The sequence below is a fragment of the Centruroides sculpturatus genome, unplaced genomic scaffold, assembly GCF_000671375.1.
Source record: "Centruroides sculpturatus isolate CEXI.00-Female unplaced genomic scaffold, Cexi_2.0 scaffold91, whole genome shotgun sequence".
NCBI classification, from domain to species: Eukaryota; Metazoa; Arthropoda; class Arachnida; order Scorpiones; family Buthidae; genus Centruroides; species Centruroides sculpturatus.
The window spans coordinates 729,094-756,680 of NW_019384299.1; the positions used below are offsets into that span (position 1 = coordinate 729,094).

A 27,587-nucleotide genomic window follows, 5' to 3' on the forward strand; every position below is an offset into this window, starting at 1 on the left:
TTTTCAACATGTAGCACCAGCATATAACAAACATTACCAACAATAATTTTGTTCATTATGAGTGAAATTATGCTAGCCTCATAGCTTATTGTGCTCTGGACCTGGATTCTTCATCTGCATTCTGTGTGATCCCACCTACAATGGAATTCCATGCAGAAGATTTGGTTACTTGTAACAGATCAGGCACCATACATGTAAGTGGATGTTCAAATCTATCAAAATATGATACATGTCACTTGTTTTTCCCATCTACAATGGAATCACACAGATTGCAGATGAAGGATAGGAAATGATGTCTGACTGAGCCATCACTCTCCGTCATCTATGCTACCCAAATTATGAAAAATAAAAGATTTTGGATCATGCTGTATCTTTTAAAATGATAACCATTTAGTCAGATCCTTGCTTATTTAGCCAATCCAATTAAATATTTTTCAGAATGTATAATCAACAGTAATTTTTTAATATGATATAAAATTTTGCTATACTTAATTTGATTTTCCCATCTATATTCCGATAGAAGCTGCTTCATTTTTTCTTTAGAGGGAGTTTTATATTTCTAAAATAAATTATTATTATAATTAGTTACATTAAAAAATGACAATTATTATTAAAATAAAAATCTTACCTGTAATTTCTCTATAATAGGATTATATAAATCAGGAAAACCAGCATGCAAATACATAACTGTATGGAATAATTCAACCATTTCTTCAATAATATCATCAGTGAAGTGCTTATTTTTTTCTTCTATTTGTGTTAGTATTTCTGGTATTTGTTTAGCTATCTGTTTGAGAAAAGTAAATTTTAAATCATTGCTATTTTCATTATAAATCACTGCTTAACTTAAAGAACAACATAATAATAATAAACAGAAAACACAAAGATAAGTTTATTTCATTTTGTTTTATGAGGAATATCTTAAATTCTTTATATCTTTAAAACTGCTATGCAATGAAATGCTTGTCATAATTAAAGTTGGAAAGTTGAGATGCTTTTCCTTTTCATTATTTGCTCTGTTTCAATGTATCATACAACGGTTCTTATTAAGTTTACATACATTTGAAGGTGTATTAGGTTCCTCCTTTTTTACCATTGAGCATATTTCTGATAGTTTACCCCTTTATTGCACTTAAATTGGGCGTTTTGTGTATTTTTTTTTTCTATTTATAAATCTGAAGTTAAATTTGTAAATTAATGAAATATTTTTTATATTTAAATCCATCCTCTAATGTAAAATAATAATGATTCCATTGTTCATGAAGGTAAGGAAAGGATATTGTGATGACATGACAGCATACTGGTTTAAAAACTGCCAAAGATAACAAAACCAAAACTGAAGGAGTTAGTAAATCATTTTAAAGACAAAGAAATTACAACCAAGGATAGTATTTTGATATGTGAACTTTGTAATGTCACCCTAAATTTGGATGAAAAACATCTCTGTTCATGGATTGAGAAGCACATTAAATAAAAAAACATATTTTTAACAGAAAAAGAAAGAACTGAAAGTTGTAATTTTATTTTGGCATCATTAACTTCTGCAATGTAAGTAAGAAGAATGAATTTTCACATGAACTGACTACAGCTTTAATACAGTTAGGAATTGTTCTTAAAAAGGTAAATTATTCATCATTCAAAACCTTTCTAGAAATTATACCAAGCACTCAATCCCTGATCAAAGCATGCTAAGGAAAAGCTATGTGCAGCCTAAATATCTTTCAAAAAATACAGGAACAAAAAAAATTGACTTGCTTCCTATTTTGTATGAAACAACAAATGTGCTAAAAATCTCCATGCTGAACATTTTCATTAATCTGTTAACAGGGGAGCAAGCACAATTTATGCTGTTAAAAGTATGTGAATTAGAAAAGAAACATTCCACAACTGTTATGCAAGCCTTCAATGATGCATGTGCCAAACTGTGGAACTGCCATTCCATACAGAAGGTTTGGTTACTTGTAACAGATCAGGTACCATACGTGCTAAGTGCATGTTCAAATAAGAAGCTGATGTATCAAAATACTAGCTGTTACCCGTGACTTCACCCGCACGGATTTTGCAAGCAACCCCATTTATATTCAGTATTTCAACAACCATAGTAATTGTTATATAACACATACCACTGAGGATGATGAGAATTCCTGAGAATCAAACTGTTTTCAATTTGATGAATTTTCTGAAACATTTACATTCATTCTATAATCGAACCAATATGCAATAAGAAATTCAAATTCAAAATGGTTCGAACATTTGGATAAAAAATCAAAATATATAAGAATATTTATAACAATGTCTGAAATGTTATCAATTTAATACACCTAAGTACTCAATGAAGACTAAAAGTAGTTGAAAACAAAAAATTGCATCTAAAAAAGTACAGTAGAAGCCATTCTTCAGGTTAAGCCTTAATCCTTTCCCTTTCCCCCACGGGGGAATCTCAAAAAATCCCTTCTTAGTGTGCGTTTTCATGACGTACCCTGTGTACCAAATTTTACCTTTTTAGGTTCAGTGGTTTGCTCTGGGGAATGATGAATCAATCAGTCAGGACAAGTAACTTTATACAGTTAGATGATACATGTCACTTGTTTTGCCCAATACCTTAGCAGGATATGTAAAGAAATTAGGGCAGTATTTTCTTTGGCCAATAATTTCATTTTGGAAATGAAAAATACTTTTATTAAATGATCAAGCCAATTATCTTTACATCTATGTAAAGAGATAACTAAGGAAGAATGAGATATTTTTAAACATGCCAAAAAACTAGTTGGATGGATTTGTTTTAGAGAAACTGGAATATTCTGAGAACAAAAATCTGGATATTCAAATTATAACTCTTGAGTCTCTTCAGTCACAAAACCTGGAGATTTTAGTGAAAACCAATATGTTATTCTAATATCTGTTGATGTTGAGAGATTGTTTTCACAGTTCAACAATTTACTTTCCTTACATCATCTGTGTCTGACCATGGAGAATGTAGAATAACTGTGTTTGCAAGTACAGTACAATGTTTTTCTGTTTGTAAACTACAGTATGAAACTGATGTATCAGATTTCAAAAGTGACTAACTGACTTGAATTTTCTATCATTTTCTCAAGTTTGTGTTTTTTTATAGACTTATTACTTAAAATGATCATTTTACTTTTATACATTTTTAGGAAGCACGTTTTCACAAAAATCCACCACTTTTTAAGCCCTGTTTTAAAGAAATGATTATGATTATGTCCACTATACTTGGCCCTAACTCACAATGAGGAGGACTACAGTCAGAACATCATTTCCATCTCCAGATGGAATTATACTGCTCATAATAAATTATAAAATGTATGGACTGTGTTTGAAATCATACTCCACAGCAGTATACTAACATCTTCCCATGAAGCTGTCTGGCCAACCACATAATGAATCATTAAAAATTTTAAAATTGACATCAAAAGTCCCAAAAATTTTGAAACCAACAAATCACAAAAGTAAAAATATCTGTCTCAATATTTTTAATTTTAAATACCATTGGTTGAAAACATCAACCAACATGCAGAATGATGGCAAATCATGTCATTTAGTAAATACAATGAAGCTGATTCTTATGGTAATTTAGTTTATATAATAAGCATTGTCAATCAGTTTGTAAGCTTTAGTCATACATAAAAATAATTGATAATTAATGCTAACAATATAAAATTTTTCATTATATTAGCTAATACTAGTTTACATCTTAAAATACTTTATTAATTTATTTAAAATTCAAGAAAAACTTACTTTATGAAAAATGGCTGGAGAATGTTGATAAGAAAGAAGCATAAATTTCAAAATCCTGAAATGGGATCTTTTCGATATAGCTGCTTGAAATTTTGTAAAAACCTTAAAGAATAATACACACATACTATTAACAGATATCAATCTCAACATAAATAAGAATTTATATAATATGATACAAGATACTTTCATAATTGGCATACCCTAATTCTATCATAAATATATAATCTGATGACAGAACAAAATAATTTTATTACAGATTTCTAGTAAGTGAAAAACTTGATGTTTTTTTTAAAATTCTTTTATAGTAACTGCCTTTAACATGAGAATTTCATACTAAAAGCATAATATATTATACACAGGCTTAATACAAAAATTAATTAACCAAGATATATTTTCAACCTATTTTGAGAACAATTCAAACTTAGTTTGGAACAGATGCATGTTATTGAATTGAAAACTTGCAGCTGTTCGAAACTGGTTTTAATTGCTTAAAAAAATGTCTCGATTAACTGATTTTTAGGCCACCCTGTATATATCCTATAGTCTTATAAAATAATAAATATTTTTCTGAAATAAATGGTTATCTAAATCCTTAATAAAATAAAACTTAATATTAATAATGATAGAATTCAATTGGATAATTTCTACTAAATTATTTATTCATTATACAAAACTGATAATTACAACTTACTATATCTATAGTTGCATTAAATATCTCTATCAATGTGTGATACTTTTTGCTTTCTGCCAATGCAACTAATACAGTCAATATCCACCTGTCTATATTTTTAGCAGTCGGCCAGCTCAACCAATGTATCATCCTAGTCACCGCAGTTCTTAAAATTTCTATGGATTTCCAACATCCAGCAACACTCTTAATGTGATCGACAAGATGTAGTGGCAAAACCTATATAAAAAAATAACCACATAAATAATTAATGTTTAAAAATAAACCAGAACTGCATTTAAACATGACCATTTAGAAAAAGAGATAGAAAATTTAAATTCAAACACAGATAATATATATTTATGTTTGTAATTACACAAGCAGAAGGTAAATAATGTTTTAATTACAAATATTTATAATTATCAAACTTACATCAATAACAGAAGCTAGAGCTGGTGAGCAGTTAGCATTGGATGATAACAACATTGAAATTGTGTTAAATGTTTTGTTAATGGATGTTTCACTATTTTTCCAAATACTCTGAAATAAAACACAATGATTTTAAATACAATAAATTAAATAACTGTTTAATATAGTTATCATCAATTCTATTACCTTTGAATTATATATGAATGATTAAAACCTATCATTAAATGAATGATCTCTATTAAAATAAAGTTTTAGTTTCTTTCTTGCCCCATCCCTTCAGACAACATGACTAGTTTTTAAATTCATTAATGTTGCATTAAAGAATTAAAAATTTAAGAATTAGCAAACTTGTAAACAACTTAAAAAGTTCACTAATTCTTAAAGAATATCCAGAATTTATTCAAAAATACAATACATTAACAGAGAATTAAATAAATTCTAGTAAAATTTGAGTTTTACTTCTCAAAGATAGCATTAAATTTAAGTTAAAAATTAACAAGAAAGTGCAGAAATGTCTATCATAAGTAACAATTTTAGATCACACACTGACTCATACTCCTTGTCTACTAATGATTATATTAAAAACATAGGTTTAGATTAGCAAGAGATGTTTAATGTTTGTTATTTATTTGTTTGTTAAGTTATGGCAATGCAACACTTAGGCGATCTGCCTAGGAAGGATGCCTTCTGGGAGGTCTTTTAAAGGGAAACTGGCCCCTATTTAGGCATTACAGACGTGGAGAAAACCTGGAAAACTACATGTAGCTAGCCCATCTGAGTGCGGAGCGAACCTATAACCGAACTCCCAGTGTTCAGAGTACGAAGACCGCTTGGCCACTGGTAGGCCTTAAGAGAGGTTTAAACTACAACATATTCTATAACTTATAAAATTAAGAACAGTTAGTATTATAAATATACAATTATTATTATAAAATCTTACAAATAATGTAAAAGAAAACTATGTTTTACTATCATTAATATATTTATTAGCATAATCATCAAATGTAATCAAGTACTTACTGGTAGGAAAGCAGAAATAGCATCAATATCTATGATAAATTGTATTATGCTGTAGTCATTGATAACCTGCAGATACGCAATATATCGAATGATGGATTCCAGAAGATTATCACCCGATGATCCACTAGGCATACACTGAGGAAACGTTTTAAATAAAGCAATCAAAGATTTCAATATCTCAATGTTACTGCTCCCTTTCAAACAGTTATTGCAATTGTTTTGAAGTGCAATGCACAGTTTGGAAAATATTGTCGAATCCTGAAGTTCCTCTAGAGAAATTTTTATAAGTTTAAGTAACCTGAAAAAGACAAAACTTAAGTAAAATTCATTCATTTATCTTAATTTCTGTCAATTATTGTTTAATTAGTTTTATTGTAAAGATCAATTGTATACCAAATTTATTGCTCTATACAGCAAGGCAAAAAATTTTGAATTGCAATCACATGACTTCTGGTCCAGACCAGAAGTTTGTACAGTATATAGATAATCAGGGCCTCTGGCCCCTAAGCTTTCACATCCAATCTTGATATTCATCTAACTCCATTCTTGAGATTAATGAAGGGCAGACAAATGGATGACAGCAGGAATTTATAGTAGGAAACTTTCAGCCCAATAAATAATATTCAAATTAACACATCATCATCAGTTTTCCTTAAATTTTCTGATATTAAAGAATTATAAAACACAACAAGTAATTATTTATTGTGACAGCATCACAATGCCATGCTGCAATTTTTAATGTATTTAATTTAAAATATACAGTATGTTCTCCATCTCAAATTAGTACTATAGTGTCTTGACCCTACACATCTTACTTTTCCATTAGCAAAGGTGTCATGCCTATCATCTGTCTAACACCTTTCAGGGAGAAATTTTTGAATTGAAATAACATGAATTCTGGTTTGCATCAGAAGTACATATATAGTTAATTGGGGCCTCCTGTTCCTAAGCTTTCCATATTTGGTCTTGAATTTCATTTATCTAATACTGTTCTCAAGATTAAGGAAAGACAGACAAACAGAGGAAATTTGTAGGTCTACATTTTTTCAAATTGCAGCCCAAAAAATAAAAATTTTAAAAATTGTATTCTAACTTTAATACACATAATTTTACAATGCAAAACTCATTAAAACTTCCAGGAACCAACACACTTCAAAAACTCTAGAAAAAATAGCCATATACAAAAATATCATTAAGAGCACATGTATTAATCATAAGGATGCAATGAGCTTTTCATCAGCATGGAAATTTCTTATAAACCTCAAAGGGAGCAAAACACACAATTTTATTTATTTCCACAACTAATAAACATTGTTTTTGCAGTTTACTTGTAACATTATAATTATGATAAATTTAAAATAATGTGTTGATTTGGTGTCTGGAATCAAATCAAATCCTGGAAGTAACCCAGGATTTTTTCATAGTTGATGTATCAGAAATGTATTGGCCTCATCCCTCACCAAACATTGTAGGCCTGGAAAAAAAAAGATCCTCTTAGTACCCGTAGGGTAGAAGCAGCCAAAATTAAAAAGCCAGAAACAAAATTTCCATGGACAGTTTGTCACACATTTGACTTCCATCTCTCACTACTAGCTACTTCTCTATGTCCATTCTGTCTCTGGCCATCCTAGCCAAATGAGCACGAAAAAGGATATTTTAATATCTGCAAAGCGGAATGTTTACATACACACAAAAATATTAATAACTAGGGATTATAAACTGTCTATTGACATTAAATAATTTTTATTATTTATATCATTGTAAGTAATTTCAACATTTTATAAATGCCATCTTCAGGCAAAGACGTAATTTAGGAACATCATGTGATGATATTATAAGTAATAAAAATCGTTTAATCCCAACAGACAGTGGTTATCTCATTTTTTAAATGGAAAATGTGATTAATTATTGATACAAACTGTTCTTTTTCTAATTCATTTATTTAGATAATTTTAAATAATGTACAGCTCAGCTAAAAAACATCCCTAAATTAATGAGAAAAAAAATAACTTCTAAAATTATTAGATAACTTCAGAAATCAAAAATTCAAATCATCATTGCAGTGAGTATATTTACAGATTATGCTTATATATATATTACTTTACTGTAAAAAAAAATTTTCTATTGAATTTTTAATAAAAAGTAATTTTCTTCATAAATCTCTCTTAATTAACAAACTTTTTAAATTAATTATTTAAAAAGTTTAATTTCTCTCAATTTTAATCTTAATAACTAATTAAAATTTGAACAAATCTACTTCTGTACTTTTTCTCTCTAAAAATTCTTTCGACTTTTCACTATCACAACAAATTTTAATTTCTTTGATAACATAAAGTACAAAACAGTAATTAATAATAGAAAACGCAGAACGATAACGATAATTTTAATTTCTCTAAACGAATAAATTCTATTTTTTACATTATTCAATAAAGTTATATTAAAATTAGCTTACATATCTTTATGGTGAAGAGCCACATCCTCAAAATATTGGTTAAGATTTAGACTATTAAACAGTTCAATTAGAGCATCTTTGTTATTAGATGACCAGGATTCATAAACCTGAAAGTAAATTTACCAAAATTAGACTGTAATTATGTTGTTTTATAATAAATTTGCTTTACTAACAGCTTGCAGACATTATAATTTTTAAGTTTTTCTGACAATCAACACTGTTATTTATGATTATACCATAATTTTAACTGAATGTAAAGATTATTTGGATGATGTAATTAGCAATTACTTACTTGACTAAGAAGTTAATGCATCACACATCATGCAAAACATGCTAATGACCTTTTAATTCAAAATCACATAAGTATAAAATTTGAAAAGGAATAATTTAAAATTTGTCAGATAATTATTTTCTTTAAATCATAATTAGGAAGAGACATAATGCTTGGATGATGTATCAATGCAAAAGGGTCAATCTATTACAAGATGGAGTAACACCCTAACAGTAGCAACTGGCAAGATTCAGAGATATAACATGACAAATGACCAAACAGCATTTAGATATAAGTCAACATTGACTTGACAAACATAATAAGTTGATTTTTATTTATGCTTATATTTTAAAATATTTATTTAAATAATAAAAAAAATATAGTACAACTTACTTATTTTTTCCTCATTAATATATTATTTTTACTTTATTGTATTAGTTAAAAATGTAATGTATTGAATATTTAAATTTCTGACAATAAAATTTAATATACATAATAATTCAAAATAATTCTTGTTATGCTATAAAGCTATATTGACCTCATGCATTAATTCACTCACTCACTTGCATGAACTTGAATCAAGCATTTATTAAATACAGACTAGTATTTATGCTTGATACCAATGACGCATCTTTTTCATCTCTTAATCCTAACTGTCCCTGAAAGTCAAACAAAATACAATCACAAATAAATGCATCAGAGTCAATCCAAGTGAATGCATGCCACATACAGATGATATTGTCACCATCTGTGACCATTCCATAAACTATTCTGGAAATTATAATTATCTTTCTGTACTTCTGCCCCAATTAAGAGGCCCAGACCATCAGGTATCAGAAAATTTAAATTATACTAACACCAGAAAGACTTTTAATAACATTAAATATTTAAGTGTAGGCATCTATAAAGGAAAGCTGTACTACAGGAACATAAAATCACATGGTAGAATGTGATTTTGTAGCATGAAAAGGGTGATTCTTACGATTCTAAAATTTGCACCATCTTCTACTTGCAAACATTTTTTGGAAACATAACTTGTTAAATAGGCTATTACACTTACCTTCAATCCACAATTTCTGATAAATTCTGTTTCACCATAAAGGGCAGTTTCCCAGGCATACTTCAATAAGTGAAAACAATCTCTTGGAGGAATACTCTGATGACATGTGCGAATCAATAAACATTCTATGAGCTGCTGCTTTAATACTTGGGGATTATTCGACTTGACAATTCCTTTAAACAGCTTGTCCATTTTTTACATACAAACCTAAAATTAAATATAAAAATATGCTCAAGATATTTGTATAAAGTATTAGAGATTTCAATTTTAATAATTTATGTTAGACATTTATTTTACTTCATATTATTACTTCATACTTCATTTATTTATTAATACAATCTACTTTACTACAGATATTTATGAAGAGTTTGAAAACAGATATAAAACTTTCACTGATTTGTGCATACTTTGTTATGATGTTAAATACTAATGGATAATAATTTTATAATAATTGTAAATTATAAAAAGTTAAGGGTGTGTAAACAAAAAATTTTCACAAAAATCAAACTCCTTTATTTTTAGAATATGATTATCTGGGAACACAAAAGTAACAAAATTAGTTTCTCCTGTCTCTAAATTATGGAATCTGATCAGAAGCAAGCAGTTCTTCTAATGTTAGACTCAATGCCAGCCATTAGAGTTCAAAATTGCTCTGAATTAACTTGGCAGAGTTTGGAGTTGACGTGCTGTTTCAGTTCCACTTAATTTTCAGTAGACCATCCATTTTTGTACACTCTCTGTTTAATATGATACCAGGATTATTCAATTGGATGTAGCTGAGTATTTGCAATGTTGTTCTCTTTGCTGATATAACTGACTCCACTCAATATTTCTATAGCATAGAAATTGTATCTGTTGTGTAATGTGCAGCATTGAGGTCCAGTCAAAAGATATACAGGCTATCTGAGTGGTGTTTATTGAGGAATGAGATCAGCCCCTTCTTCCTACACTTCTTCACGTATACTTCTTTGTTGATGCAAAGATGAAAGGGTGCTATTAATACTTGACATCTTCCTTTTGGACTGATTGTTACCCAAATCAACATTTTCTGAGAAAATTTTGCATAGTGTTTAAATTTTACTTGTGGATCAAATCACCTTCACACATTTTTTGCAGCAGAATTCTTTGCAATTTGAGATTTTTTTTGTATATTTCATGGCTGAATTTCTCTTCCAAAAGACATTTTGTTGAACTAGTTAAATTTTTAACGACTTTCTTAAGTTTTCTTAGTGGCTGTATAACTTTTCAAATTGCATCTCTTTCCAATGACTCTTTTTTGTTATCTGTCACTTTAATTCTCTTTCACCCATTTCCTAGACATCTAGCAACTGTCTTACAATTTCCAGCCTTTCTATGATACTGTAAATCAGGGATGGGCAACCCATGGCCCTCGGGCCGCATGCAACCTGCATTAATATTTTTTGTGGCCCGTGTCACATAAAATATGAATAAATGTATCAATTTCCCAGCTTAAGGAAGTATGCATCAAAAGTTCAAATGTTATTTTTTACAACTTATTTATGTGAATAATTTTTCTGCAATGAATCTACTAAAAATTAAAACAAGAAACCAACTAACAGACACATCAAAACTAATTTAAATCTAGCAGTGACCAATATTTAACCAAATATTTCCAATATGTTACATTTACATCAGTTCCAGAAGCTAAATTAAGTAGCCCTATGCTAATTTATAATTATATATGAATAAATAATTGTGATTTACCAGCATTTTTTTTTTCTCTTTTCTCTTGTTTGAGGCCTGCATCAGTTTAAAAGTTTTGAAATGTGGCCCTTACATAGAAAAAGGTTGCCCATCCTTGCTGTAAACTATCCTGCTTACCATCGTACTTTTCTGTTGTTTAAATGATAAAAATTCCATTTAAAAGAAACCCTTTAAAACATTCTTTAAAAATACATTTGCAAACAGAGATGAAAAACAGCTGTAAGAGTGAACATAGATATCTATATTTATTTTTACTTCTCAAGAATAACTTTTTGTCTTAAAAATTATCTTATCACTATATTTAATGAAGAGAGAAACTTTCAAATGGCATTGGATGGTAGTACAGCAGTAATATATATGACAAACCAATTTTAATCATTAAACACAGATTGAGTCTCCCTCTTAAAATTATTATATATATAGTCAATCCCCCTATAATGTGGGTTCATATAATGCAGATTCGTATATCACGGCAAAAAAATTGCGACTGTATTCATATAAAGATGCTAAAAGAGACTGTCATTGCTGTAAAACATCATCGCCGACTCGTGTCGCAACAGGATTGGTTGAATCTGGACCAATAGTGGATGAGCAGGCAAACTACTTACACGCTATGAAGAGTTTAGGCGGGTAAGTTGAGTTTACTATCGTCTGTACAGTATATAAATTAGTTACTGTAAGTCTAATACAGTACTGTAATTTTATACATTTCTTGTGAAAAAACATTTCTTATTCAACGGCCATAAAAATTATTTCTATTAATGATGTTGCCAAAGTTCAGTGAATTTTTTGCAGAAAAATAACTTATCAGAAAACGTGCCCACCGTTCGATGCGCCGCTCCGCGACGAAAACAAGCTTAAGCAATGGCGTCATTGAACGGTGCACACTCGGTAAGTAATCTACAATTTTTTGTTTATAGCATAGTTTATACAGATTCTTCCCAAAAAATTATACGTGTTTTGGAAATGTTAAGTCAAATTAGTCTAGAATCAATTAATTTTATGGAAGAAAACCTTTCAAACAGCCGTAGTCCATAAACTGCACACGTGCCGGGCTGTGATTGGCTCATGTATTTAAGGATTCCTACAATGCAAAATTCTTATAAAGTGGAACGTATCTACCACATTATAGGGGGGTCTACTGTATATATATATATATAAAAATTTTATATATACAATTACATATACAGATTATAATGAGTGTTTTACGATCAACTAGATGTGTGTGCTCGGCACTGGTTGTACTTTGTACAGTATTTTTTTAAAGATGTGAAGAATAATTGTATTTGCCTGGTATTACTTAGGCTTAAATGGATGGAGATTGGTGAGATTGTGTTGGGAGAGGATGATAAAAATGGTCTTAGTAACTAAATGTACATTTATTGATATTTTTCTAGGATGTTGAACACTATAGAACCCTTTACCTTACATATACATATATGTATATACATGTAAGTGTAGAAAATTATACAAAGGATATTATCATCCTAATGTAAAATTATATTAATATTGTCCTTTGTAAAATTTTCTACACTTTTACAAGTTTAAATTTTGTATCTTGTTTTTATAAGTGTTCCACGAGAACATTTTGACCCAAAGAAGATCCGATTAGGATTGAAAATGTGTGTCAGTGTATATTTCTTGTTCAATTAAATGTTGGACTACTGTATTTGTGGTGTTATAGTGAAATAATTAACATAAAAGATAAAATGTTTTATATAAAATGGTGTTCTCTTTGCTGATATAACTGACTCCACTCAATATTTTTATAGCATAGAAATTGTATCTGTTGTGTAATGTGCAGCATTGAGGTCCAGTCAAACGTCCAGTCGATTTTTTGTATCCCTTTCTTTATTTGACAATATATATATATATACAGTAATGTACAATATTACGGCCCGACATCGATCGAAGATTTTAAGTCGTTTTGGTAGCGTCCGTATCCAGTGGCTGTTGGTCGGGAGTGAGTGACCAGTTCAAAGTTCACGTTTATTTTTCTTGCGCCCTCTATCGCCAGAATCGGCCCGTAGCCGACGGGCGCCACAGTGCTCCCCCCCAGTGACAACGATATAGGGATCAGAGGTACCGGGGGTTGAATCGGACGTGACGTCCTGACCGGGTCGTGGTGGTTGGTGCTTGCGTCGGTGTGACAGGATTGCTTGTGTTGTTGACCGGTGGAGTGGATGTATCGTTTGCAGTTGTATCGATGAATGCTGGTTTGAGTCGATCTATGCTGATGACAGCTTCTCTGCCTTTTATTAGTACGGTGAAATGTTTATTGGATCGTGTAAGGACTTGGTAAGGGCCATCGTAGGGAGCTTGTAGGGGTTTTTTTACAGAATCGTTTCTAACGAATACGTGGGAGCATTCCATAATTGAGGGATGTAGAAAGGTGATAATTTTGTCGTGTGCGGACGTTTGGACTGGAGAAAAATTGTTCATAATATTGCGGAGGCGCTGAAGAAAGATGGGTGGCTCAAGGGAGTTATTATTTGTTGGTTGTATGAAGTCGGCAGGTAAACGTAGAGTGGTTCCATATACCATTTCCGAGCAAGTGCCCCCAACGTCGGGTTTAAACGTGGAACGGAGCCCGAGCAGAACTGTAGGGAGACTTTCTGTCCAGCGGTTGTTGTCACTGCATCGTAGGGCTTGTTTGAGTGTGCGGTGAAAACGCTCTACCAGCCCATTTGATGATGGGTGATAGGGGGTTGTGCGGATTCGTTTGATTCCAAGGAGGGCAGTGAGTGACATAAAGAGTTGGGACTGAAACTGTCGCCCCTGGTCAGTTGTTATGATGGAAGGAACTCCGAATCGAGCTACCCAGGTTGATATGAATGTTTTTGCTACCGTTTCTGCCGTTATGTCCGGGATTGGTGTGGCTTCCGGCCAGCGTGTAAATCGGTCGACACACGTAAGAAGGTACACGAATTCTTCTGAAGGTGGAAGTGGTCCCACGATGTCCATGTGTACGTGGTCGAACTGTTGCAGTGGGCTTCGAATGTGGCGGTTGATTTTATTCCGCTGACAAGTTATGCATGTTCTGCACCATTGATTGGTATCTTTGAGCATGGCTGGCCATACAAAGCGTTCCTGAATTAGTTTCCGGGTTGCACGAGTGCCTGGGTGGGAGAGATTGTGGACGGAATTGAAGACTTCACGGCGAAAGTTAATCGGAATATATGGTCGTATTCTATTATTTGACGTATCACACATGATTTGTAGTTTGGAATTGAGAGTGAGAGGTTGTAGCTGTAAGGAAGATTGTTGGGTAGATTGTAGTTTTTTAAGCTCTTCATCGTTGTTTTGTTCCTGTGCTATTGCGGTGAAGTCTAAGGAAGAAGGTAGTTGGATGTTGTTGATTCGAGAGAGAGTGTCAGCTACAGTATTGTCGGCTCCATTAATATGTCTGATGTCAGTGCTGAATTGCGCGATGAAATCAAGTTGTCGAAGTTGTCGAGGAGAACAGGATGTAGATTTTTTATTGAGGGCAAAGGTCAGTGGTCGATGGTCAGTTAGAATAGTGAAATGTCTTCCCTCGAGGTGATGCCTAAAGTGTTTGATGGATGAATATATACCTAGAAGCTCTCTGTCATAAGTGCTGTATTTTCGTTCTGCATCGGACAGCTTACGAGAGAAGAAGGCAAGCGGACGTGGGCCTTGGTCAGTATGGCATTGCAGAACAGATCCAATGGCAAGGTCCGATGCGTCAACCATCAAGGAAAGTTTGCTATTACTCGGTTGAAATGCAAGCATGGCTGCTTTTTCCAAGTCGGATTTGCACTTGTTGAATGCGGTTGTCATCTCTTCGGTCCACTGGATAGTGCGTTTGTCGTTCTTTCTGCTACCTTTCAAAATATCGTACAGAGGTGCTTGGATAGCTGCAGCATTTGGGAGAAACCGACGGTAAAAATTTAACATTGCCAAGAAACGTTGTAGTTCGGCAATTATTCGTGGTCGTGGAAAATTTTTAATGGTTTGAACTTTCTTAGGTGAAGGTTGTATGCCAGTGGGAGTGATTAGGCATCCGAGGAAAGGTACTGAGGTCTGACCAAGGATGCATTTCGATGGGTTCAGGGTAAGTCCGTGTTCTTGCAGTCGTGTGAAAACTTGACGGAGGTGTTGTAGATGTTCGTCCTTGTCTACAGATGCAACCAGGACGTCATCAAAATATGGGACACAGAAGTTAAGTCCACGTAGAACTTGGTGGATAAATCGTTGAAAGGTCTGTCCAGCATTCCGCAGTCCAAATGGCATGAATAGATACTCGTATAATCCGAACGGCGTAGTTATGGCAGTCTTAGGTACGTCCGCTGGATTGACTGGTATTTGATGGTAGGCTCTTGCTAGATCTAGGGTGGAAAATATTGTCTTCCCATTTAATAATTGCATACAGTCTTGTATGTGTGGCACAGGGTATCTATCGGGGTGGGTAATTGCGTTTAAGCGGCGATAGTCCCCGCATGGCCGCCAGTCTCCATTTGGTTTTTTTACCATGTGTAAGGGACTGGCCCATGCACTCTTTGATGGCTGGATGATTCCCTGTGCCATCATGAACTCAAACTCTTTGCGAGCGGCGAGAAGGGTGTCTGGAGGTAGACGACGTGGTTTGCTAAACACAGGTGGACCCTGTGTTTCTATGTGGTGGTAAACCTGAGCCTTTTGTTTTGGTTTGTCCAATCGTGATGGATTAGTGATATTAGGAAACTGGGCCAAAAGTTTGTGGTATGGTGAGTCGCCAGACACGACTGTGATGCTGGTGGAGGCTGGTAGTTTCTTCGTTGTCATCCCTTTGGATGTAAGCTTAGTTGTGGCATCAATCAGGCAATTATGTTTTACGTCGACGAGTAGGTTGAAATGTTTCAAAAAATCGACGCCCAGGATGGGTTGAGCAACATCGGCGATGATAAAGGGCCAGCTAAAGGTTCGACGAAGATTTAAATTTATCGTGAGTAGTCTGGTTCCGTATGTTGAAATTTGAGTGCCATTTGCTGCATAAAGGGTGAGTTTTCCTGGATGGACAGGTTGAGCTGCGAATTTTTTGGGTATGACTGATACGTCTGCTCCTGTGTCGACCAGAAAGTGAAGTTTGGATGAAGGGTCGGCCATAAAGATTCTATTGACTTGGCATTTGCTCTCTGTGGCCACAGGGAGCTGCCTGTCTAGTTTCCCGATCTTTGGAATGAACAGGGTGGGGTGCATTTTTTTGCATTTGCACCAAAGTTAGTGTGATAAAAACATAAGCCACCTTCTGGTTCTTTGTAACGTCGTCGCTCACGGGATGGACTTCGTCCGTGCGAGTCCTGGCGATTTCAGAAGTTGTATCTTGGGCGATGTTGGTATCTTGGTGCTCGTACCAGAGTAGCGAGTTCATTTACTTGCAATGTTAATTCCTGTATTTGTTTCTCGATTGGATTGCTAATAGAGAATTGTTCCTGTTGGCTGATTGGCGTGTGGTTAATGATGGTAAGTTCGTGTATTTTATCAGCCATTGTGGCGAGTTGTGGCAGACTTTCATTCGATGCTGCCAGAATAGCTTGGATATTTCCTGGTAGTCTTCGAAGCCACAGCGATTTTAATAAGTCTTCACTGAAATGACCATTGGCGAGGTCACGCATCTTAGTTAATAAGTGTGACGGGCGCTGGTCGCCCAATTCAAGTCCTTGTAAAAGTGTTCGTAACTTGGACGTTTGGCTTTCCGAATATATGTCGATCAGCCTTTTTTTTATAGTGTCATACTTGTTGTTTTCAGGTGGCTTGGTCACTAGGTCGTGTACCGATTCTAAGATGTCCGATTCTATTGTTGAAATAACGTAGTAATATTTGGTTATGTCGGCGGAAACGTTAGCGATGGCGAACTGAGCTTCGAGTTGGGCAAACCAGAGAGTGGGATTGTTTTTCCAAAATGGAGGTGGCTTGACTGCCACTCGAGAGATTTGCGGAACGCCGGCTGACTCCATTATATCGGTTGACGAAATTTTCCAAAATAAAGATATAAAATTGTTACTGACCTTCTTAAATTACAGGAAATAATTAAGTTTCGTTTTTCTGATCTAGTGGCTGTACGATGGAGATGGATTGTCCTTGCGGGGCACGTGTCTTCTTTGTTCGGCTCACCAGTTTTGGTGTTCTAAACTCTATGCTAATCGTCCGATGTTGTAGAGAATACGTCCAGTCGATTTTTTGTATCCCTTTCTTTATTTGACAATATATACATATATATACAGTAATGTACAATATTACGGCCCGACATCGATCGAAGATTTTTAAGTCGTTTTAGTAGCGTCCGTATCCAGTGGCTGTTGGTCGGAAGTGAGTGACCAGTTCAAAGTTCACGTTTATTTTTCTTGCGCCCTCTATCGCCAGAATCGGCCCGTAGCCGACGGGCGCCACACACTAACACTATTGATAGGGAATCGACAAGTTTCTTCCAAAATGTTCATTATTTTAGGAAATTTAATAAATTTTTGATAAAAAATAATATCAAAAGTAAATGAAGTATAAATAGGGCCACCCATAAAAACTGAGTTTCCTAACTGGCCTCTCTCAAATATGCTTGACATTTTTTATTTTAGAATAAAACAGACATACATCCACCTGTCATGGCATTGCATTTAGATACATTGAAATGGAGTCTTTACAGTAACGGTGCTAACGCAAAATTAAGATGACTCCATGAAAATTCATTCTACCAGAATACATTAGTATTTTTATTGTTGTTCTCAGGGCTGTAGAGTTGGAGTCAGAAGAAATTTCGAAATCAGTAACAATGTACTGACTCCATCTCCAATGTAAACAAACAGTTATAGGTCTAAAAAAGTACAGTAGCCTGACAATTCACATGATGAAATGTGATATGATACCATTTAAAAACTTCAGTGACTTTACAATTATTAAAACATATTGAGCTTTTATGAAAGATTCAAAGCTAGAGTTGAAGTTAGAAATTTAAAAATTAAGAAGTGAGTTGGTGATTTTGTGTATAGACTTCAGATTCCTGGTTGTTCCACAGCACCTTCTCCACTAGGGACCTTCACTACAACCCCAATTTGTCTTCCGTGAATGACCATAAAGGAAAATCTTTTCCAAAAATTATATAAATTTGAAGATTAAAAAGATGCAAAGGTATCATCCTTCTTAATATCTGCAATATTTTAAAAAATTTTTTGATGAAATTAATTATTCAAACATTTTTATTTTCTCTATTAAACTTTTACTAAAATAGATATTTTGAATGAATTTTTTTGGACTATTTATTTTCCATTTATTGTCAATTTTGCTGCTCTTTTTTCAGTGTGACATATTTTTTGCAATATTAAGCATTTTTAACTTAAAATTTGTAGTTTTTTTACGTAATAATTTAAATACAATTGTGATGAATTTATGGAAAAATAGTGAAGAATTTTCAAAAGTTAAATAACAATATTTTAGTTCATTTATTTGGCTACATTAATAGTGTGTGGAAGATGTCATTGTTTCAAATGTTCTGTTCTTTCAACTTTACAAGTTTTTCAAAAATAGAACAATTCGACAAGAGTTTAACTTTAAAAATAGAACTTAAAATAAACAAGCCAAGATTTTACTTTTGCCAGATATCAACAATTCTCTTAAGAGTTTTACGTCATTTCTGTAATGCTGCATGAACAGTAAGAACAAAGGAATGCTTCATTTGCTTTTAACACTTGGTTCTAAGAATGACATTTTATAAATCATCTGAAACTTGCTTTCTTCAATGCTTTTTAGTGTATTCATTAAAATTAAATGAAAATTTAAAACGATATGCTATAACAATATTTTACTTTTTAAAAATGGGAAATAAAAATGCTTTTATGACAAAATATACAATCAAAATAATGCTTATATATATATTATATAAGGCACCTGGTCAATATATGATATACTCTAGCAAAATGAAATGAAACTGTTTACTGTATATATTGGGTCTACTGAAAAGTTCTGTCTGTTCCGGTTACATGGATCTTTGTCTTACAAATTTTCTGCACAGGATAAATGCTGTTAAACACTTTGTCAGAATTATTGCATTTACTGCAACCGTCTTTTGTGAAAATATTCCTGCAGACAAGTAATCTGTTATTTGCTGCAGCAAGCTGCTGCATATTTTGTTTGGGTCTTTTATTGCCTTTGTGTTTTTATTATTATTATTATTATTTTCTTTTTACTTTGCTTTGTTCATTAGTGCATACTGTAACTCGGTGGAACTATTTAACGGATATGCTCCTGTAATACTCACTACGGGGCAAGACTTTGTACCTTGTTTTAAACGTACAATTAAACTAATGAATGAATGAACGAATGTTCCGGTTACAACAAGTTTCAACAAGTATGCGCATATTCATTTGACGCATATTTGGCTCTCTCTTTTTATTACTGAATATATACATACTGACCTAGCAAATGAACTAAAACGAAGATGATTCATGTTAGTATTAAGTGAGACGCGATTGTATACATATGGCTACTGATAAAGGTCATTTACGTCACTGTATTTTGTACAAATTCCAACAAGGAAGAAATGCTACAGAAGCATGTAGAAATTTATTGGAAGTGTTTGGTGAAGGTACAGTTTCTGATAGAACATGCAGAAGATGGTTTGAAAATTTCAAATAGATGATTTCGACCTTTCTGATATGCCACGCTCTGGGCAACCATCTTTGATCAACTACAATACTGTTAAGATCATGTTACAGCAAAATCCTTTTCTGACAACATCAGAGATTGTGGAAAGGCTTGATTCAGCTCAACAAACCATTTTGGATCATATTCGGAAACTAGGATTGGTGTGGAAATATTCGAGATGGGTGCCACATGAGTTAAGTGAGAAGAATTTGAATGATAAGAGTCATCATATGCACATCTCTGATTGCATGGAACAAAATTGAACCCTTCTTTGACCAGATGATAACTGGGGATGAAAAGTGGATTACCTAAGAAAACATTGTAAGGAAAAGGGCATATTGTGAATCCAGAAAACCTGCCCCCTCCACCTCTAAACCAAAGTTGAGCCTGAATAAGAGAAAGTTGTGTATATGGTGGGACATTTGAGGACCGATACATTTTGAGCTGTTAAAACCGAACGAAAAGCTAAATTCGGAGAGGTACTGTCAGCAATTGGATAATTTAAAAACAGCACTCCAAGAAAAGAGTCCAACCATGTTCAATAGGAAGGACATCATACTGCTTCATGATAATGCCAGGCCACATACTGCTTTGGGGACTCTTCAGAAACTCTCAGGCTGGGGAATTCTGTCACATCTAACATACTCCCCAGACCTAGCACCCTCTGATTATCACTTGTTTCTGTCCTAGAAATGAAACACTGGTTCAATTTTTTGCCTCTAGGGATAAGGCATTTTTTTAAAAATGGGATATACAAATTGCCATCACGCTGGCAAGAAGTCATAAATAATGATGGAAATTATATTATTCAATAAAGTTTATTCAAGGTATGAAAAATTTATTATTTTGTTGTATTCTAGAAACAGACAGAACTTTCCGTAGACCTTATACATGTGATAGAATCAAATATAAAATTGAACTTTCAATAATGTTAATAGTGCAAGGATTTACAAAAGACTACATTCAAAATAAGCATCTTCTGTACCTGCTAAACCTTTACTAATCTTGGCATTTATTAAAACAGCCTTGCAATATATTCTGCAGTACCACCATAACTGCAATCGTTGAAACACTTTTCACCTCTTCTAGTGATGTGACGTGAATCTGACCTTCAGTAGAACTAATATTTGGTGAAGACACAAAAGTGCATGGAGAAAGGTCCAGTGAGATGGTGTTTTATGGATTCACTAACTAGGAGAATGCAATGCACCAAAACATTGTCTTAATAGAGAACCCAGCTTTTTGTTTGCTAGAGATGAGGCTGTTTTTGTCTTATTGCATCAGAGGTGACAGAGAATGTCAATGTAGGATTCCTTGTTAATTGCTCTACCATTGGAAACAAACTTTTAATATATCAAGCTTTCATATCAAGAAAGCCAAAAATAATATCTTTCTCTGGATATGTTAAGACAAAACTTTTCTACTTTGGCATGGATGCTAATTTTCATGACATTGAAGCACATTTGCTCTGTGAATTTTTTGAAAAACATCAGGTTTCATCACTGATGTTTTTCACGTTGCTCATCTGTTAACTTCCTCAAGAGAACTGAGAATAAAGGCATTTTCAAATCATTGTGAACAATGGCTTGTAAATAGCTATGCAAAATTTCCAAATTGTTGGCCAGATGACCTATTGATTATCTATAGTCTCTATTGAGCTGTTTGCAAAACTCAGGAAATCATTCCTTAATTTCTTGTTGAAGATAGTCTACTTGGATGAGAGTATTCTGTTGATATATGTCCTTTGAAATGCTTATGCCATTAATATACTTGTGTACTTATTTAATGATACATCACAAGCAATGATGTATTGTTCCTGAATTCTGATCAGGGTTGTAAAGTCACTCTATACAATAACTATGACTCCATTGCAGTGGCATGCAGTGGCATGCTGTGACATTTGATGATAGGGAAGCTGTGTTTCTGTACGAAGCCGACATCCAGGGGCAATCAGTCAATTGCGCGTCAGTGATGGTCTAGGGTCCATTCATATTGTTTATTCAATAAGCCAGTAAAAAACCGTGGACTTCTCTAAATGCATTTTTAATATCACAATTACATTCCGAATCGCTAACCATGATATAAGGGCTACAATTAAAAATAAAATAATAAAAACTTACTTGGTGAAATAAAATGTGTGGTGGATGTACCGGTACATACCTGGTACAAAATATTCTTCAATTGTATGAATATACTTTTAAAGAAAATTATAATTAAATATAGCTTTGTAAAGAAACATACATAAAAATATAAAATATTCTTTACTTTTTAAATCTTAAAACAATGCACTTAGTCAAATAGCTCCCTACAAGTGGCTAATGGATGGAATCGAAAACGGTTGCAGAGTGTGCATACACGCGGACTGCCAAATCCCCAGGGTGCCGATACCGGTCAATGCAAATACCTCTTTTGTCGCATCATTAGTATATCTCAAAGGACGCGACAGGGCTGTTGTAGATTTTAAACGTTTCTCACCATAGCTGTAAAAATCTAAATATGTTAAACTTAATAGATTGTCCGTCTTTTGTTTTCTAACTAATTCGTTTTAGGACCAGGTGTTGTCCACGGAAATTTCCAAAATTTACAACTTTTCGGTCACTCTCGTCGAACTGGAAAAATTTCTGTCTTTATTACATCTAATACAGTATTTCGAAGAAATCAGTCCCCACTGTACTCGGCTATAGATTGGTTCGGTTAAGCTTTTGTTTAAGTAATATTCCGGCTCTTTCATCAGGGTTTTGTTTATGTCCCCAATTCCCTAATCGCTTAATTATTTAACTACTTTTTAAGTAGAAATAAGTCGAAACCGTTTACTTTGTACTCAAATATTTGTAGTCTCGGAAAAAAAAGTGGAAAGACAAATTTTTATGACAACGGATACTTATGGTAAATCATAAATTTAAGGAAAATAAATTCTAGAGCTTTTTCTGCACCTCGTGCATCTCTCTCATTCATTAAATTTAGTTGTAAATGATGATGTCGAAGTAATAGTTAATTTTTTTAACATTATACAAGAATTGTACACGTTTTTTTCTACATCCCCTTAAAGATGGGATATACGAAATCGTAATATCACTGGTTTAACATTGAAATCCGTGAGTAATATAAAATTGGAGAGTGGAATAAAAATATCAAATATTTTAATGGATTTTAATGCAGAGTAGCAGGACCAGTCTATATAATTAGGGAGAACAGATTGTTAATGAATCTTTTTAAAACTTTTAAAGCAACAACTGAATATCACACATTGCCCATCCATGATAAATGAAACAATTTGTACAAGGCAACACAATGTGTACAATCATCACTCAGCTTAAATCATTAGCCTACTTTTTAGAACCCTAACTTGTTAAAGTTTGTCTATACTTATAAGAGTAAAGGTTACAGTTAAGTCATTGTGGTTTTATTTATTAAATAAATTACAAACACTCAGTAAGATTAAAGCTTATTGACTGTTTGTGACTTTCTCTATTAGTTCTTCTTTTTCAAGATTAAAGTATTATTTGAATATAAAATATAACCTGAAAAGTAGGTTAATCAAATTATCTGTGAAATAAGAAATTTTATACGTATTATTTATACTACAATTTACTTTTATTAGATATATGAGTCAGCCCAGTTTTACCAACAACTCCACAGTCCTGATTCTGAAGGCAAATTCCTACATACTCCAATAGTTTGACATTTTTTGCTGTAATTCATCATGCTTTACATATCCACTGCTTGTCAAACAAGTATTGACACATCCGAGAAAACGTTTGAATGCAAATGCAGTCAAAAATTTGGTTTATTTTTTTGGGGTCTATTACTTATCTAGAACACCCAATACACAGATTTTCAAGTTTCTGTTGAGGGCAATTAAGATAATTTAAAAAGACAGAACTAATTTTTAGGTGTATTTGACCTAATCAAACGAGATAAAAGATAAATTTTGGATTAGAACATCTCACCAAGTGTCAATCATAATCCCTTTTGATTATTTTGCTCAATTACTAGAAATAAAACTTAAAAAAAATTTTGTTTGTACCTGACAAAGAAACTAACAAATAAATCAGAAATTTCTCAATGCCATTGTTTTGGACATTATTTTTCAAAGGACATTATGTTTTGTTAGACTGGCACACTGTTCTAGATGCCAGTCTTGTTTGCACATTAGGTGGTTGGATAAGTGCAAATTTTGTTGACAAGTGTCATATTATAAGATTCACTTTATTAAAAAATTGTGTTTGAATATTATCTTCATATCATTTCATTAGGTTTTCATTGAAACAGTTCATATTTCAAAAGCTTTTTTAAAATCATTGATCTTTTTGTGATGTAATGATTTTGAATTTGTGAGATACATAAAAACACAACAAAAATGGGATGTTTATATTCATTTTTTCAACTTTTTTCAATCAGCGATTTAAATTTAAAGCTTTATGTTTCTATATTGGTCTTAATTTGTTTCAGAGAGAACAATTCTCTTAAACTTCTCTGTGGTGTATGGAAAGAAAAAGGAAGCCAGCAGACTATGTTGCCAAAGTCTGTCAAATTGATGAGGACAATTATGCTGTGTTCTTCTACAGAAGACTACAGTAAGGTTTTCAAAAATCCCTTACATCATGTATGGGATTTTGTTACGAAACTCTTTGCCCCCATTATCAGCTCTTTATCTTACTTCAAAATGATAAAGAGTTTACTGATGACTTCATTGACTTTGGTATTTTTTAAAAGGTCTTTCGATTTTATCTATTTAATCAGGTTTTTGGATTATCCAAGCCACTTGATCAATTTTTTTGTAAAAGCTTGTTTCTCCTTCTGTGTAAGTTCTGTAATGAATATAAGGCTTAAGACTGTGCTTATGCAGATGCAAGAAGAGGGAAAATGGGCAAAAGAAAACATTTGGGATCAGAATTCACACTTGCAATGTAGTTTATGCAGAAGAGAGAAATTGAGTTTTTGTGTGTAATGTACAAAAAATGTACCAGTTTTAACTCCTTTAAAAGTTCAATGTGTTGAACTTTCTCTTCTCTCCTGTGTTAGTGCATGCACACTAGCCCAGCAGCCTGCCTCACTTCTGTGCAACAATAATAAAACAGTGATAACAGAGCTCACCAGCAATCTGTCGAATGTGAAGAAAATGGCCCGAGAAGCTGCAAAATAACACAGGATGAGCATAAATAAAAGGAAAAAAATGTTAATAGAGTTGTTTTGTTTATTTTTCATTTTATTTTTCTTTAACTTTATTTTGTTGTAAAATTCATTAGACTTTTCCTCTCCACCTTTGCATGAATGCAACTAGGAAGGAAATTCCTGTAGGCACACGATCCTGTTTTGCTTGGTTTTTCCCTCTCCTCCTGTTTTTCTTTTTCCTCTTGCATTTCTCTCATCTGAATAAATGCAACCTAAGTACCTAAGTTAATACAGACTAAAAAAAGTTTCCTTTCACCACTCTAGTTGTTTGTAAAAATAGCAGCAAACAGAATTTTTAAGTTACTATTTCCTTTCACCTCATGGGTGGGGTAAAAAGCAAATAAAGGGCAAAAAAAATTTGATTACTTCATATATCACCTAACGCTGTTAAGGAGGATAAGACCGATTTTTTAACAAAACTTATGAGGTCACATCATTAACATTACGAGAGTTACATAATCATTTAGACAGAGGCGTTTCTATTCACCTCAAATCACAGCAAGGACGATCTCCGATATAAGACAGAAATTAAATCCACCATAAAATCATACTATTTAAGCGAATCAAAACCAATAGGGAAAATAACGTTTATTTCCGCGCAGGCCAAACGCACCGTTTTCCACGTTTCGCTCCGCACCAAACGAGACCACGTCGGCCCATTTTCTTACACAAATTTACATACAAAGAAGTCGATCCCGTTAATACGCATATTAAAGAAACCGGCACACGCTCATACACAGAAAATTATAATATTTATAAATGAATACACAAGAAGCATTGCCCGGTAAAGCTGCTTTACCAGATAACATCCCCTTTAACTACACTTAAAAATTTTAAATCATAAACAACAGAAAATAGGTTTTCAATTTCAAATTCTAGAACAAAATACTTTAGATTTTGTTCTAGAAAGGGAAGAACATATTTCCTTATCAGGATATTATAATAAAAAGGAAAATAACATACTTCCAAATCAGGATATTGACAAGATTTAGTGCACAGAATATTATGTATGTTACATATGAAAATTAGGTTAGAATACATAGGAGTTACAGCCGACGTAAGCTATAGTTTTGTCAGACAGCATTTAAATAATAATAATCAAAGCTTAAATATATCACCTTGGGATTTAGATCAGCAAAGGAAATGATTTTTCCATATTTAACACTCACATAACTCTTACGATCGTAGTTTAGAAATTCGAAAACGTGACGAAAACAATTTGCAGAGGGCGCTTTTCGATTCCACCAAAATGCTATCTCACGTTTGATTTTTTTTTAACCAATTAAATACGTCGTCTTAAATTTTTACAAGTTCGAATTTAATTAATTTAAATTAATTTCCGGGTGAAATTTTGTGTTAATTTAAGATACAAATCGAAACGTATCTGGAATTTTAACATTTGTTTATTTTACGAATGTAAAAATAGATCGAACAAACAAAAATTTATCGTATTTATTTTAGCTTTCCTTTAGAAATGAAAGTACAGTATTTCAATGGGTCTTATTACGAGAAGCCCCTCTGTGGCTTCTACTACCAACTAATAATATTCGGGTTCCTATTTGACGAATTTTCCTGTATTGAAGGCTGTGTCACCAGTGAAAAGATGTAAAGGCCGGCGCAAACTGATAGGAGGCGACGTTCGATCTTGGCCCGGTCATCGACTCAACGTTACACCTTTGGATGGAAACTAAGCGGTCTGTTCGACGTTTTTCAGATCCAAGAAGTTGGATTTTTTGGGCGGCGATCGACGACGCTCGTGCGCGTGATCTTTGTCACGTTTCGAACATGTCTTCGGTACGCTACGATTAAGAAACATAAAGCTATTTGATATATTTTCATAGATATTACATTGATTTGACGATTAATAACGGGATCGGACTCGGTCTGGACCTCACAGTCGTTCTGCAGAAGGTGGACTCTCTGACCTTGAACTTCTGTTCTCCTTTACCACGTGTCTGAACGTACCCAAAATTGATAAAATCGGATAGAGAGAATGAAATTCGCTCCTGACTACAGTAGACCCCCCTATAACGCGGGTTCCAATAACGTAGATTCCTATGACGCGGCGGAAAAATTGCCTCAGTATTCGTACAAAGACGCTAAAAGGGACGCGTAAAACGCGGTAAAACGTCATCGCCAACTCGTCATCGCGGACGAGCAGCCGAACTATTTTCCGCCGTGTAGCGCCACGCTACGGAGAGTTTAGGCGGGTAAGTTGAGTTTAACTATCGTCTGTACAGTATTATATATAAATTAGGTACTGTATATATAATTATATATTAATTATATATAAATTAGGTACCATATATATAATTATATATTAACTTAATTTATTGTAACTTTATTATAATTATATATATGCTTTCTGCCGCCTGGCAACACGCTACGGAGATTT

General features: G+C 33.2%; 1 protein-coding gene and 1 pseudogene across 2 annotated transcripts in view; both read right to left on the reverse strand.

The window, feature by feature from the left end:
- The window catches only part of LOC111633789 (ubiquitin carboxyl-terminal hydrolase 38-like), a 32,714-nt gene extending 6,249 nt beyond the window's left edge, over positions 1-26,465 (reverse strand). The window contains exons 1-9 of one of the 2 annotated variants that reach the window (XM_023378456.1): positions 26,311-26,465; positions 9,659-9,865; positions 8,328-8,434; positions 5,876-6,173; positions 4,859-4,966; positions 4,451-4,666; positions 3,760-3,861; positions 629-787; positions 489-559 (exon numbers count right to left, since the gene is read on the reverse strand). In XM_023378456.1, coding sequence (XP_023234224.1) covers positions 489-559; positions 629-787; positions 3,760-3,861; positions 4,451-4,666; positions 4,859-4,966; positions 5,876-6,173; positions 8,328-8,434; positions 9,659-9,850 — 1,253 coding nt within the window. In that variant the 5' untranslated portion in view covers positions 9,851-9,865; positions 26,311-26,465. Of the gene's footprint in view, positions 1-488; positions 560-628; positions 788-3,759; positions 3,862-4,450; positions 4,667-4,858; positions 4,967-5,875; positions 6,174-8,327; positions 8,435-9,658; positions 9,866-26,155; positions 26,288-26,310 lie in introns of those variants that run through there. The other variant, XM_023378520.1, reaches the window with a different exon arrangement.
- LOC111633936 lies at positions 16,543-18,306 on the reverse strand (annotated as a pseudogene).
- Positions 26,466-27,587: the final 1,122 nt, after the last annotated feature.